At 43.7% G+C, this 15,066-nt stretch overlaps 1 protein-coding gene across 1 annotated transcript in view; it reads left to right on the top strand.

The window, feature by feature from the left end:
* The window catches only part of TAFA3 (TAFA chemokine like family member 3), a 130,442-nt gene extending 117,301 nt beyond the window's left edge, over positions 1 to 13,141 (top strand). Inside the window, exon 6 of the mRNA XM_033918737.1 lies at positions 11,027 to 13,141. Within this exon, the coding sequence (XP_033774628.1) occupies positions 11,027 to 11,038 (12 nt within the window). The 3' untranslated portion in view covers positions 11,039 to 13,141. The remainder of the gene's footprint in view (positions 1 to 11,026) is intronic.
* The last annotated feature ends 1,925 nt before the right edge of the window (positions 13,142 to 15,066 follow it).

Here is a 15,066-nt window from a genome sequence, read left to right on the forward strand (position 1 = left end):
GTAAATTTTGCGGTAACAGCTCCAACCTTATGGAACCTCCTACCACAACAACTTCGCGATGAACAATGTTTAGGTAAATTTAAGACAGGCCTAAAAACCTTCTTATTCTGTGACGCATTCCCGAGTGCTTAGACTCATCTTCTTTCCTTTTCATTCCAGCAACAAACCGCTTTAATAAAGCGACCCCACCCTGTATGTCTTATCCCAACCCCACTATCTCCTTTTTCTTCTTAAATATGTAACTTTTCCCCTCCTCTCCCATCTACCCTCACTCTCAAGTTTGTCCTGTTAATAATATTTATGTTCACACTATATATTTAATATACCAACTTATTTTATCTTTAATTTTTAGTCTTCCTATCTTTTAAATTTTTACTGTTAACCGGCCAGATATTTGTTTGATGGTCAGTATATTAAAACTAATAAACTTGAAACTTGAACTGCCTGACTTGGTACATCAGACTCCGTCTCTGGCAGTGTTCAAATCCAGACTCGCCCATTTCTAGGAAGCTACTTTCAATTCCAAATTCAACCCACCTGCTAAGCACCAATATCTGTCTTATCATTCCCTCTGTAATCCCCCCACATGAACACCTTCTTGACCGGTTTGTCTGTCTTGACTAGATTATAAGCTCTCTGGAGAAGGGACTGTCTCTTCTATGTTTTGATGTACAGCGTTGCGTATGTCTAGTAGCGCTATAGAAATGATTAGAAGGAGGAGTACAAGCGGGTAGGAAACAGAGGGTAGGGGTGAAGGGCCACTACTCGGACTGGAGGAGGGTCACGAGTGGGGTCCCGCAGGGCTCGGTGCTCGGGCCGCTGCTATTTAATATATTCATAAATGATCTAGAGACAGGGACGAAGTGTGAGATAATAAAATTTGCGGACGACACCAAACTATTTAGTGGAGCTCGGACTAAAGAGGACTGCGAAGAATTGCAAAGGGACTTGAACAAACTAGGGGAATGGGCAACGAGATGGCAGATGAAGTTCAACGTTGAGAAATGTAAAGTATTGCATGTGGGAAGCAGAAACCCGAGGTACAACTATACGATGGGAGGGATGTTATTAAATGAGAGTACCCAAGAAAGGGACTTGGGGGTAATGGTGGACATGACAATGAAGCCGACAGCACAGTGCGCAGAGGCCGCTAAGAGAGCAAATAGAATGCTAGGCATAATCAAGAAGGATATTACAAGCAGAACAAAAGAAGAAGTTATCCTGCCGTTGTATCGGGCGATGGTGCGTCTGCATCTGGAGTACTGCGTCCAATATTGGTCTCCGTACCTTAAGAAAGACATGGCGTTACTCGAGAGGGTTCAGAGGAGAGCGACATGTCTGATAAAAGGGATGGAAAACCTTTCATACGCTGAGAGATTGGAGAAACTGGGTCTCTTTTCCCTGGAGAAGAGGAGACTTAGAGGGGATATGATAGAGATTTACAAAATCATGAAGGGCATAGAGAGAGTAGAGAGGGAAAGATTCTTCAAACTTTCGAAAAATAAAAGAACAAGAGGGCATTCGGAAAAGTTGAAAGGAGACAGATTCAAAAGGAATGGTAGGAAGTTCTTCTTTACCCAACGTGTGGTGGACACCTGGAATGCGCTTCCAGAGAGCGTAATAGGGTAGAGTACGGTACTGGGGTTCAAGAAAGGATTGGACAATTTCCTGCTGGAAAAGGGGATAGAAGGGTATAAATAGAGGATTACTGCTCAGGTCCTGGACCTGTTGGGCCGCCACATGAGTGGATTGCTGGGCACGATGGACCTCAGGTCTGACCCAGCGGAGGCATTGCTTATGTTCTTATGTTAAGCTATCCGAATGCTCAGTGACATCACAATGCATCTGGGTCATACCCTGAATTCTTGATGACATCATAATGCAACTGTATATGGTTCCCCCCACCTGAGCACTGGGCATTTTGCCTAGATTGACTAGACTATAAGCTCTTCTGAGCAGGGACTGTTTTTCCTATGTTTTGATGTACAGCGCTGCGTATGTCTATTAGCTCTATAAAAATGAGTAGTAATAGTGGTAGGGCTCTGTACCCACTACTGTTTTGCAATCATTTCAGATCATTACTACAAGCTTTGTGCTCTGGAAATGTGTAAAGGACCAGCATTTGGCATGTTCTCCTTCCCTTTCTTATACTCAACTGCAGGGGTTGAGTGAGGAAACACTTGAGGAGTTTCAAAGCAGCTCAGGCCCAATCATCTGTGACAGCTCTTTGATTTTTATTTTCATGGCTCACCGATGTCAGAATTAAAATAATATCAAGCTCATTAAGAGCTGCCAGTATGCTGTGGTTAATTAGCCGTGGGATCTTGCCACCATTGTTCATAAAGATCAGCCCCATTAAAAGTGCAACCAGAACTTAGCTTTATGCCCTGGCAAAAACATATCCTTCAAAAATGGATTGTGTGACATTTTGGGCATGTTTTTTCATCCTACGGAGCAGAGTTTCTCAACACACAGTACGCAAGCCGTTTTGTTGGGGATACGTGGCGCTGCGCGGGTCTCCCGGCCCCTTCCTCCTTAATGGACGCTGCCTGATGCCACCAGGGATCCCATGCCCTCCTTCCTGTTCTCCAGCTGCATGCCCCCTCCAGGCCGAAGCCGATCCGGAAGGCTTCCCTCCGATGTCAGAGCTGACATCAGAGGGAAGCTTTCCAGGTCAGTGGAGGATCCCATTGCCTTCTTCCTGCCTTCAGTCGCACTTGACACGGGCAGCGGCTCTTACTCGGAAGCCTTCTCTCTGATGTCAGAGCTGATGTTAGAGGGGAAGGCTTGTGGGTCAGCCATGTGCAGCTGCCCACGTCCCTGCAAACAAGTTTGGCTGAAGGCAGGAAGGAGCAGCCAAGCTGGATGTCCCTGAAGGGAGTAAGTGCAACCCTGGAGTGAGCAAGTAAGGGAGAGAGGGTTCATGATCATGAGACAAAGGGAGAAAGAAGGAGAGGGGGAAGGAAGGAGTGCGTTGGAACATGGGAAGGGCATGAATTTGGGACAAAGGCAGGGAGGTGGGTGCGAACTCGGGACATAAAAGGAAGGGAGGGGGCATGAACATGGGACACAAAAGGGAGGGAGGAAGGGGGCATTAACTTGGGGACATAGTAGGAAGGGAGAGAATAGAAAGGGAGAATTGTTGGGCATGAGTGTGTTAGTGAGAGGGAAAGAGATGGTGCACATAGGGAAAGGAAGAAAGAGGAAAATTGTTGGGCAAAGAGAGAGAGAGGAGTGAGGTAGAGATACATGGGGAAGAGAAGGATGAGAGAGAGACATGCTAAATATGGTGGTGGAGAGGGAACAGAGAAACAGATTGAAGGGGATGCAAAGAGGAGATATGTTGGACATAGTGCTGGAAAGGGATGATAGAAGGAGAAATTGGCATGGGGCTGGTGGGCAGTGGTGAAAAAACCTGCACATGATCTGGGGGATGAGAGAGGGAGTATGTTGGATGTGGCAGTAGAGGGGGTGGGAGAGAAGCACCCTGGATCTCTCTCTCTTTCCCCACTCCCTTTGCAGCAAAGACAGATGGACAGTGAGAGAGAGAGGGACATGTTGCTAATAGGGGTGGAGGAGAGAGGAAGAAAAGTTGGACTCATGGAGGGACAGAGAGAGATGTTTGTTGGGGAAGGGAATGAGGTCCAGAGGAGAGAAAGTGTGCAGGAGGCAGAAAGAAAGAAATATTGGATGCACAATCAGAAGGAAGTGCATGAAATCACCAGAAAACAAAGGTAGGAAAAATGATTTTATTTTCAATTTAGTGATCGAAATGTGTCAGTTTTGAGAAATTTTATCTGCTGTCTATATTTTGCACTATATTGGCCTATTTTTCTATAGTTGTTACTGAGGTGACATTGCATATTTTAAAGGTACCTACCTGGCTCTGGTATGGGGAAGCCAAGTAGAGCATCAGATGTGTAGTGTTACCTGGTGGGTGGGCTAGTGAATCATAGAGAGGAGGACCCAGGCCCATAAGGTATTCTATTTCAGTGGTTCCTAACCCTGTCCTGGAGGACCACCAGGACAATCAGGTTTTCAGGCTAGCCCTAATGAATATGCATGAGAGAGATTTGCATATAATGGAAGTGACAGGCATGCAAATCTGCTCCATGCATATTCATTAGGGCCATCCTGAAAACCCGATTGGCCTGGTGGTCCTCCAGGACAGGGTTAGGAACCACTGCTCTAACTACAATATCTGTGGTATTAAGTATGAGCCCATCAAAACTAAGGTTATCAGATGTCCGGATTTACTTGGACATGTCCTCTTTTTAGAGGGCGTGTCCAGGTGTCCGGATGGCTTTTCAGAACCCGGCACTTTGGGTTTTGAAAAGCAGATCGTGTTGGGAGGGGCATCGGCGCTTACGCAGATGGCTTCCCTCCCTACGAGCAGACTGAGGGGTGTGTGGCTAGGGGGTGAGGCTGGGGCATGGCGTGGGTGTAACGTGGCGGGAATGAGTAGAACTGGGCGTGTCTTGGGGTGCGTGTCTATGGGTCCAGATTTTACGTGAGTAAAATCTGGTAACCCTAAACAAATCCTACTCAAACCTTACTGTCTGCCATATAGGTGCCACCTGTAGCCATAAGGGCAATTGGGATGGTATACAGGTGGGTATAGTAGGTTTAGGGGGAGTTTGGTGGGGGGGGGCTCACCATAAATTATAAGGGGGTTATGGTGGGATATACATCTGACACCCTGTATGTGAGGTTCACAGCAGTGCCCTCTAAGGTGTCCCATTGTTCTTTTGGGATATCTGTGTGGCGAATCCCAATGCTTGCCCCTCCCATGCCCATATGGGCTTGATTAGGACGTTTTGAACATGGACATTTTTGTATTAAAAAATGGCCAAGAAAGTTAGACGTCCAAATAGGTCATTTAAAAAAAAAAAAAAATTGTTCGTCTAGTGGTTTTGCAAATGGAGGTGTCCCCTCCCCAATATTTGGATGTCTTGTGGGCTACGTCTAAAGTCGGACTTGGACGCACAATGGAAAATACCCCTCCTCGGGCCCTACTGCCTACAAGACGAGTGGGGGTTAGGGCTCGTGCCCCGTTCCTGTGCTAATTAGTTAGTATGCCGAATTATAGTCATTCTGATTGGTGCAGAAATGCCCACGCTCTTCCCCCAGACATGCTCCCTCAAAAACATATTTTTTAGTGCACGGCGAGCTTGTGCACATTTGGCGTTTACTGCAAGCTATCCAAGCGCATCCTATGGTGCGTCATTTTGAGATGCGTTAGGTGCACGTTAGTATATAAGCAGCTTAGTAAAAGGGCCCTATAGATTATAAACCCTCCAGGGACAGAGAAACAGCTGATCGTAGCTCATCTTGGGCTATGAAAGGATGCGAGCTAAATCCAAATAAATAAAATCATACTCGAGAGCAAGAACAATTCTGACTGAGCTCTACGATATGCATTTAAATAAAAGAACATAGTGGAGGGTAGTTTTATAACAGGTCAGCGTCAATGTAGGGGAAGAAGCCTAAATTATTGGTCCCCATTTTGGTTGTCTGTGCTATCCAGTCTTAGGGTTGCCAGATTTTCCAATTGGAAAATCCGGACCCCCCCTAGAACCACCCCAAGCCCGCCCCAAGCACACTCATCCCCGCCCTGTAACACTCTAGCCACACCCCCAGTCCCACCCTAGCCCCGCCCCCGCTCTTGTCGGGCAGGGAGGAAGTCCGCGCATGCGCAGATGCGACGTCATCGCGTTGCATCCGCGGACTTCCTCCCTGCCCGACACGATTTCAGAAAACCTCTCGACAAAGTGCCAGGTTTTGAAAAGCCGTTCCGGGGAAATCCGTATGTCTGGTCACCCTACCCAGTGTGAGCATGCTGAAAAGAGTTTATAGCACCCAATATGATAGGAATCGGTTGGGGGGGAGGGGGGGAAGTGATTTAAATCTGGTTAGGAAAGCATCATTCCTGTTAAGTAGCTCTCCTCCTGCGTTGGAATATCTCCGTGCAAGCAGCACCTTGGATTTGTTCTGTTTATAATGTTGCATCCCAGTACAGGCCCTGGCTAGACGTGATCATCAGTCTTCAAAATTTTGTTTCGATGACTCAAAGCTAATGAGATGGTCTTTCTCTTCTCTCTCAAAAAAGAAGCACCCTGGGACCCACATTACTGATGAATCTTCCACTTTGGTTCCCATCGATTTAAGAAACGGAATATTGTGGTTTAGGTTAATGGTCCCTAATGTGCATCTTTTTGAGAAGAACTGGAACATGAAGGTAATATAGTCTGGGACAAAGGGATTTAAAAAGAAACCTTTGCTTGAGGGAATATGCCAATTAAAATGTTTGCACTAACAAAGGCAGACCTCGCACATTGCAGTGAAATGGGGCAGGACTTAAGTGGATTTCCAACTGATTTATGAAAGTCTTAGAAACATAGAAACATGATGGCAGATAAAAGCCAAATGGCCCATCCAGTCTGCCCATCTGCAGATCCACTATCTACTCCTCTCCCTATAGGCTAAGACTCTTTGCACCTGCATTGTGAGGTCATAGAGCTTTATGGTTATAGAAACATAATTGCAGATAATGGCCAAATGGCCCATCAATTCGGCCCATTCACATCATTCACTATCTCCTCCTCTCCCTATTGGCTAAGGCTCTTAACATTTGCATCTCCTCTTCCTATAGGCTAAGGCTCTTTACCCCTGCATTGTGAGGTCATAGAGCTTTATGGTTATAGAAACATTGTAACATGATGGCAGATAAAAGCCAAATGGCTCATCTAGTCTGCCCAACAAAGAAAAATGAGGAGACCCGATGATCCACAGTGAAAACAATCCAAACAAAAAACTGTGGGTACAGATGTTCTGGAGATAATTTATTAAACACTGACATATAAAAACATGAAAATTCAATTTAAAAAGTACAATGATAAAAAATACAGTGGTAAAAATCCAACCGGACCCTACACGGTCCGTGTTTCGGTGAACACGCCTTCCTCAGGGGTCCAATGGTTTGCAAACTCACATATAAAGAATTGGACTGAAAACAGTCTATTGTCTTTAAACCTGTGAAGCTGTTTTAGTTTATATAGACACAGTATAGTAAATATGATGTATTGTATAGTAGGACAGAGATGGTGAACAGTATGGCAAACTGTGGAAGAGCATTGTACGAGAACATTGTAATTTACTCACGTATGTAATAGTTGCATTGTTCACATTTATCAGCCATAGCTCTATCATAGGTGTGCGTGTGTGTCTAAGCGTAGATGTGTCGATGTTGGTTTATGCTAGATTACACGTCATGGGTTGACTGCTCACGGAAAGCGTGGGCCTAAATTCTGGCATTCTGTTATAGAATTTGCTCTTAAATGTTTAAGGTCCCAGCGTTTCTCATCAAAGGGGTTAATAACTCTTTTATCCCAAGCTAACACAGTTCTAGCCAAACTGTACCCTACGAATGCAGATTAGGCACGGCAAATCTCCGCCTGTCACATTAACTTTGAGCAATGACTTGTGCGATTATAGTACAGAGCCTTCCAGTTCAGACTGAGACAGTCTACCATAAATTTTGATTTATCGGGAACCATAGAACGACTTGAATAATTTACCCTTCTGCTTCTCCAGTTTGGTATCATACAATCTCCAGTAATTACAGACCAAGGTATGTAATCTCCGTGGAATACTGTCTACACCAGTTAAGTGAGCTTTCAGCAATTGAGGTAGATACGTTACATACAAATTACTGCTTCTCAGCTGTAGGTCAGAGTGATGTGAACGTTTGCTTCTCTGATTGTTCCCGGTTGAGCGGGCCTCTCTCTCTGCTGAGATTGCTAGACCCAATTCGAAAACTGCCGCCCGTATGAGCAAAAATCAGAGGCAGAATTTAAAGGGCAGCATGGAAACGGAGCCCCTCGATGGGAGAGTAATTTTCCCAGACTCGCGCTTAGACATACACTCGTACATGTGGACAAATACACAGACAGTGGCGTAGCGAGGGTGAGAAGCGCCCGGGGCAGACGTGCCCCTTAGAAACAGAAACAGACGGCAGATAAGGGCCACGGCCCATCTAGTCTGCCCACCCTAATGTCCCTCCCCTACCTTCGCCCTGTGAATAGATCCCATTTGGCCTTAAAATCAGGCACGCTGCTGGCCTCGATCACCTGCAGTGGAAGACTATTCCAGCGATCAACCACCCTTTCTGTGAAAAAGAATTTCCCGGTGTCACCTCGTAGTTTCCCTCCCCTGATTTTCCACAGATGCCCTCTTGTTGTCATGGGACCCTTGAAAAGGAAGATATCTTCCTCCGCCTCTATGCGGCCCGTGAGATACTTGAACGTCTCGATCATGTCCCCCCTCTCTCTGCGCTCCTCGAGTGAGTATAGCCGCAATTTGTCTAGCCGGTCCTCGTATGGGAGATCCTTGAGTCCCGAGATCATCCGGGTGGCCATTCTCTGAACCGATTCCAGTCTCAGCACATCCTTGCGATAATGCGGCCTCCAGAATTGCACACAGTATTCCAGGTGGGGCCTCACCATGGATCTATACAAAGGCATAATGACTTCCGGCTTACGGCTGACGAAACCCTTCCGTCCTCATCCCGCCCCACTGCTCCTCCCCCGATCCCCTCGGTCGTGCGCCCCCTTCCCCGTACCTCTAGTAGTTCACCGCTGCGAGTAACAATTTCTTCAATGTGCTCCGCGTGATTCCGGCAGCTCTCCCTATGACGTCACATCCTGTGCACGGCACACAGATGTGACATCAGCGGTCGCACGGAACACGTTGAAGTTGTTGCTCATGGCGGTGAACAACTAGAGGTTGCGGGGGAAGGGAAGGAGGCGTGTGCAGAGGGGGGTGCCGGTGCCTCCTTCAGCATGGTGCCCAGGGCAGACCTCACCCCTCATTATGCCACTGCACACAGACAGACACACAAAATAATATCCGAAAGCCTACTTCTGAAAATTAGCAGAGCAGACATCCCACACATATTTGAAGCTGCCAATGAGAAATGAAAGTCCTCCCCCCTCCACACACACACACCAGAGATTAATGGATTTGACGGCTCAATGTGAGAGGGGAAAACAAAGTAATATTCTGATTTCTGTTAAAGGGTGATTTGTATAAATTCCATGCATTGTGCACAGAACACACCGACGAGATCATAAGGATTAATATTTATTTTATTTTAGAGTGCATCTTAAAGATATTTTTAAAATCTCAATTAGAGAATGACACGGTGACAAAATTCATCACCGTTCCCGTCCCCGCAGATAACCGCGGAAAATAATCCCATGTCATTTTCTAGTGTCTATTTCAACCTCAGTCCTTCTACACCAGCGTTCTTCAAAGCAAAGCTTGTGGGTCAGTGGTTGTGGCCATTCATACTCTGATTCTTATGGGAGCCAAGGATAATGAAGCCATTGTGACATCACTGATGTGATTGATGATGCATTATGACATCACAATATCTGCTCTGGATACCAGAGACTGTCATTCTATAGTGTCTGTTTCAACCTCAGTCCTTCTACACCAGTATTCTTCAAAGCAAAGCTTGCAGGTCAGTGGTTGTGGCCATTCATACTCTGATTCTTCCCTCTCTCCTTAAAGAATGACATGAAGATGGTTTACCGCGGTTATCCGCAGAGACAGGAACGGTGATGAATTTTGTCACCGTGTCATTCTCTAATCTCAATTTTAATGCCATGGGCCAGACGGCACTAGGAAGTGATTTTGGAAGAGTGAGGTGCCATTTCCAATTTGAAAATACATGTAAGTAGTTATTTAAAAAAAAGATGTCGCTTACACGTTGACGCAGGTGGCATGCATAGATGGGAAGGAGGCGTGTCTATTCTGTATTTTAAAATGGCCTCATGAAACTCTGTAAGTTTAGCCATATCAAGGATGGGCAATACATGCGAGTATACAGCTTTGAAAATTACCCTTTTCTGTGAAAATTACCCAATCTCGACTGCCTAGTTTTGTTTAGGGCGTGTAGGTTAATCAATGGGCTTGTAGCTCCATGAATGCCGACCTGCGATAGTATGACGGCTTGCTCTAGGACTGGGGCCGCAAGAGGTGATAATTGTATGCAGTCCAAAGGAGAGCTGGCAAGACACTGCATCGAATAAACGAGGAGTTGCTGAGAACATGAAAATGCAGATGTGTAAAGGAGAAGGATGCGAACAGAGGAGGGGAGTAATTTCAGCACAAGCTTTCTGCATGAGCCCTTGTGCGAAAGAGGTTTGCAGTACCTTGATAATGCAAGAAAAGTGGGTCTTATACTAATGGAGATGAACACAAAGCAGACCAAAGTTAATTTACGCGAACCGTCACTTTACCACTACCTACATCTGCTTTCTGAGTTCTTGTACTTTACTGCAATTACCGCAGAGATCCAGAGTATTGTTGGCGTGCAATTTTATTCCACAAATCAGAAAGTCTTGTATTATGATCATGATAAGCTGTATCGCACAAGCCATAAACACATTGGTTAACAAAGGCTCCTGAGGCAGGCCGTGGAGGCCGAAACACAAGACCTTGTGATTTCTGGAATAAAATTGCACACCAACAAAACTCTAGACTTTCGCTGTGCTTGTTGGTTTCTTGATTTGATTGTGGAGGTTTCTCTTCTGGTTTTTCTTATTACAGTTAATTTTTTAATTTAATTTAATTCTTATATACCGCTAATACCATGAGGTTCTAAGTGGTTTACAAAAATGATACATTCAAAGATACAATAAATAAAATGAATAAAGATAGGTACTTGGAAGTTCCCTTACTGTCCCAAAGGCTCACAATCTAGCTAAAGTACCTGAGGAAACAATTTATGAAAAGTAAAGATAAAAATATAAAGACAGAGGTAGAGATAGAGATAGAAGTGAATATTCCAACAAGTAATGAATAAATAAGTTAATGATAGAATTAAAATAATAAGTAAAATAAATAAAAATAGAGATTAAAAAATAAGTATAAAGAGAAATAAAAATAAAATATATTACCACCAGTATTCCAGAATTTTATATTTCAGTCTTCTGAATCACTTATTTCTTTTCATTCGCAGGTCACCCGATAGTTTCTGTGGAGCAACGTGCAGTATGGAGAGGTGATGGCCCCCAGCGGGTCCTAACGCCGAAGAGGCTCGAGTTTTGTGAAGCGGTACATTAATCTTTTTGCTAGAATTACTCTGGACACTGCCTTGGTGAAGTAGAAGGGGACTGTGGAAATAAAGGGATGGACAGTGGGCTAGAGGACCTCGAATTCCAGACGTATTTCCTTCATGGTAGGGGATGCTGGACCTCTTGCAAAGACCCTTCAGGTTTGGCTGCCTACATTTCCACCGAATGCTCCAGTGGATTACAAAAATGGAAGGTCAGGACACGTTTTAGAAGCGGTCAAGACCCAGTGGTTTGACCATTTATGCTTGACTCCAGTGTTAACGCAATCTCTTTGGACTATTTAAGCGAGGGTTACCACTAAAATCCATCATGTTTCTCAAACCCAGGTGCAAAACTCCGTTCCATTATGCATTCTATCTTGATTTCACTGATTAGCGTCCAGAACCACACACTTTTTCCTGCTTATTTCTGTTCAAATTTCTTTTTTCAGCCAAACGGAAGCTGCTCATGGATCAAAGTGAACTGTTGATTTTGAAAACAAGCCCAGGACCCACTAAATAAATAGAAAGAAAAGAAATTCCTCTTTAAACAGTCAAGAAAACTTTCAGTAAAATTGCATTGAGGCTTGAGCATTTCTTTTAAACGAATACCTTTCCTGTTCAATGACAGCTGTTACAGGTCACTTTTGTAAATAAATATGTCAAAAAAAATGTGTTCGCCAGTCACTCATAACTGAAAAAACGGAAACAAACTTAATATGCCAGAGCAGGCAACTGCGCTTATAAATTAGGCTATGGTATTTTCCAGTCTTTTTTTTTCTTTCAAAGATATGTCTTAAGAGTCTTCATTTAAACCAAATTAATTTTTTCTGTGGATCTTAATGCCTGCAATTAGTCTCCGAGCCCAGCGATACGAGGCTCCGCCCACTTCCTCTTTCAGACATGGGAGGAGGGTAGAGCTATATTTGGAATTTTAGAAATGATTTTCAGTCTGCTAATTTTCCAGACCTTCTTTATCTTCTCCAACCCCACCAGAATTGACTCGGAAGCAATTAAGAGGATTTATTTCTAATGCGCTACAATTTTTTGTTTGACGTGAATCTGCAAAAGGAGCGTAACAACGCAAAGTGTGGCATCTCGCCTGAATGTTGAATTTTCCCTTTCCTACAACTTATAAATCTGTCTTGTTTATGGGATTGGCACAGAATAAGCAAAAGTGACTGTAGACTCTGCTTATTTGTATTACTCGGATAGTGGTAATAAATGTCTCCTTAAATAACATTTTGCCCTCTGTTGCTTTTAGAAAGGGTTACTCAACAAACTAGTTATTTATTCCATACGGTTTACTTAATCACAGTCATAAATGTTGAGAAACAAGCATTTTAAATAGTTAACATAAGAACATAAGCATCGCCTCTGCCGAGTCAGACCATAGCTCCATCGTGCCCAGCAGTCCGCACCCGCGGCGGCCCCCCAGGTCCATGACCTGTAGTGTTCTTTCACTTAAGACATTTCATCCTTTATAGTACCCCTCTAGCTATACCCCTCAATCCCCTTTTCCTTTAGGAACATGTCCAACCCCTTTTTGAAACCCAAAATCGTACTCTGCTCTACCAACAACAAAAGCTATACCATAAAATTTGATCATTAATCAGGTAACACATTAGCACAAAAAGGCACTTACAAACAGTTGTGACTTCAACGTTTCCTTAAAACCCAATCTGGCAGTGCAAAATCGCAGGACGCCTGGCAGAGCGTTCCAAAGTCTCGCACCGCCCACCGATAACAAAGCCACACCAATCCCGGAACGAGAGATAAGCCAGGACCAAGTTTCGAGCACTGTAATCTGGAAACATCCGAGAACCATCTGGTAACCAAACTAAAACCAATGCAACCCAGAAAGAACCAGATAGAGAGAGGCTCGACTGAAAAATAACCCTGTGCTGCAAAATTTGTGTTGTATGCAAACACAACTGCAAAAACAAATCCCTGTCAGATATATAGGAAAATGTTAAAAAAAAAAAAAAAAAAAGGTGGGGGAAGGGCATTTCTTTTGCAGACGATCTTACATGCTACCATGCCTCATGTCGATTTTGTTATTTCCGTGTTTTTGTAAAAAGGGTATGTGTACTACCTATTTCTGATGCTACTGTTTGTAAATAACAAATCTGAATTATTAAATTCATATTAATCTCTAAAATAATGCGGGTTTCGTTTCCTTAAAATGACTTTTGACTGCACTTTACTCGTGTCCATCATTTGCAAGGCATTTATTCACTGAAGAATTGTACCCGGATCTAAAATTTCTGGGGTTTTAATGCCGTTAGACTGATTGTCTGGTGCTGGTCATCTATGAGTTACTGCCCGAGCCCATAGTCCCCCGTTTCTATGTAAAGGGCCCATATTGATGTCCAGTATATGAATTTTTCTATAACTTCTTAATTAGGTCCAAACATTCTCCCCAAGGGATCATATATTGGATATTAGGCTGAGGGTATATCATTTGCTGCAAATACACGAGTTGAATTATTTCATCCGCTACCTGTAATGAAAAGGAGCTGGATGGGCGATTTGTTGTCCATGGCTACCACTTTTGACCGCTGAATAAACAAAACCATCTATCCCAGAGCCCTACTGCACTCGTTTCTACACTAACCCTAACCTCTATACGTCTCCCCCCTCAATAGGAGTGTGGTAATGTCCTATATTGGAGAGGGGGGGGGGGAGCGTGACACCATAGGCCTCAAGGGCCACCACGCAGTTAGGTTTTCAAGTTTTCCACAATGAATATGCATGAAAATGGTTTCCATCCCTTGCCGTACAGTTTGATCTACTAGTACTCAAATTATAGAGTCTGTCTTGAATCTGTTGGGATTCTTGGATGCAAGAATTTAAACTGAAATTACATCAAGAAAAAAAACCCAAATTCTTATTTTGCTTCTCCACAAAAGACCATAATTGAACCATCACTTAAGATAAACACATCATCCTATATGATATGCTCAACTATTAAAATATTTCGATCGGCATCTCACTATGAAGAACCAGATCGATGCTGTAATTCGGAAGGGATACTATACTCTGTGGAAACTGCATAGATCCTATTTTGAAACTTCTGCCTTTAAAATTCTGGTTCAGTCATTACTGCCGAGTCCACATCATTTATTTGTCGAGCACTAAGAAAAATATGACTAGGTTAAAACTGATTCAAAATATCGCACTTCGACTGAAGCACGTGTATACTTTAAGTTCGCCTGTCTCTGCTTTAAAGTACTATATGGATGAGCCCCTAAATACATATCGGACTTTTTCTCCTTCTCCACCAACAGACACAAGAGAAGCTCACATTCGAACTTTGTTTCCCCCCCCAGTCAGAGGTTATAAACTGAAAGAACACCATGAACACCTTCTCTCACATCAAGCAGCGTTATGGGGCAAAGACCTAGAACAATTGCTTTCGCCAACTACCTACAAGGAATTCAGGAAGCGCCTAAAAACATACCTGTTCCTGAAATATCTAGACAACTGACCCGTACATCTCTCTCTCCTCAATAATGGTTTTCTTGACCTATTACTCACTCTCTTTCACCTCTCTTACGTTCAATCATTTTGTACCTTCTTTTAATCTTTTGTAAACCGCATAGAACTTCACGGTATTGCGGTATATAAACTGTTATTATTATTATTTATGGCTTGAAGAAATACGATCATGTGACACCTTTTTATCGTGAGTTGCATTGGCTCCCCGTGAAGGCCTCTGTCATCTTTAAGTTGGGATGCCTATATTATAAAGTTGCTTTTGGTTTGGCCCCCTTATATCTAGCAGATAGAGTTTACATAGCGCCCCATAAGAATAGTAGAAAGTCGCATCCTCTCTTCGTTTTTCCATCAGTTACGGGATGCAAAAGTAAGCTCTATCTTGAACATAACTTAGCTTATCAAGCAGCTCATTAAAATAAAGATTTTCGATACCAATTGCTTACGAC

Source organism: Geotrypetes seraphini, chromosome 13 (genome assembly GCF_902459505.1).
Source record: "Geotrypetes seraphini chromosome 13, aGeoSer1.1, whole genome shotgun sequence".
Lineage (NCBI taxonomy): Eukaryota > Metazoa > Chordata > Amphibia > Gymnophiona > Dermophiidae > Geotrypetes > Geotrypetes seraphini.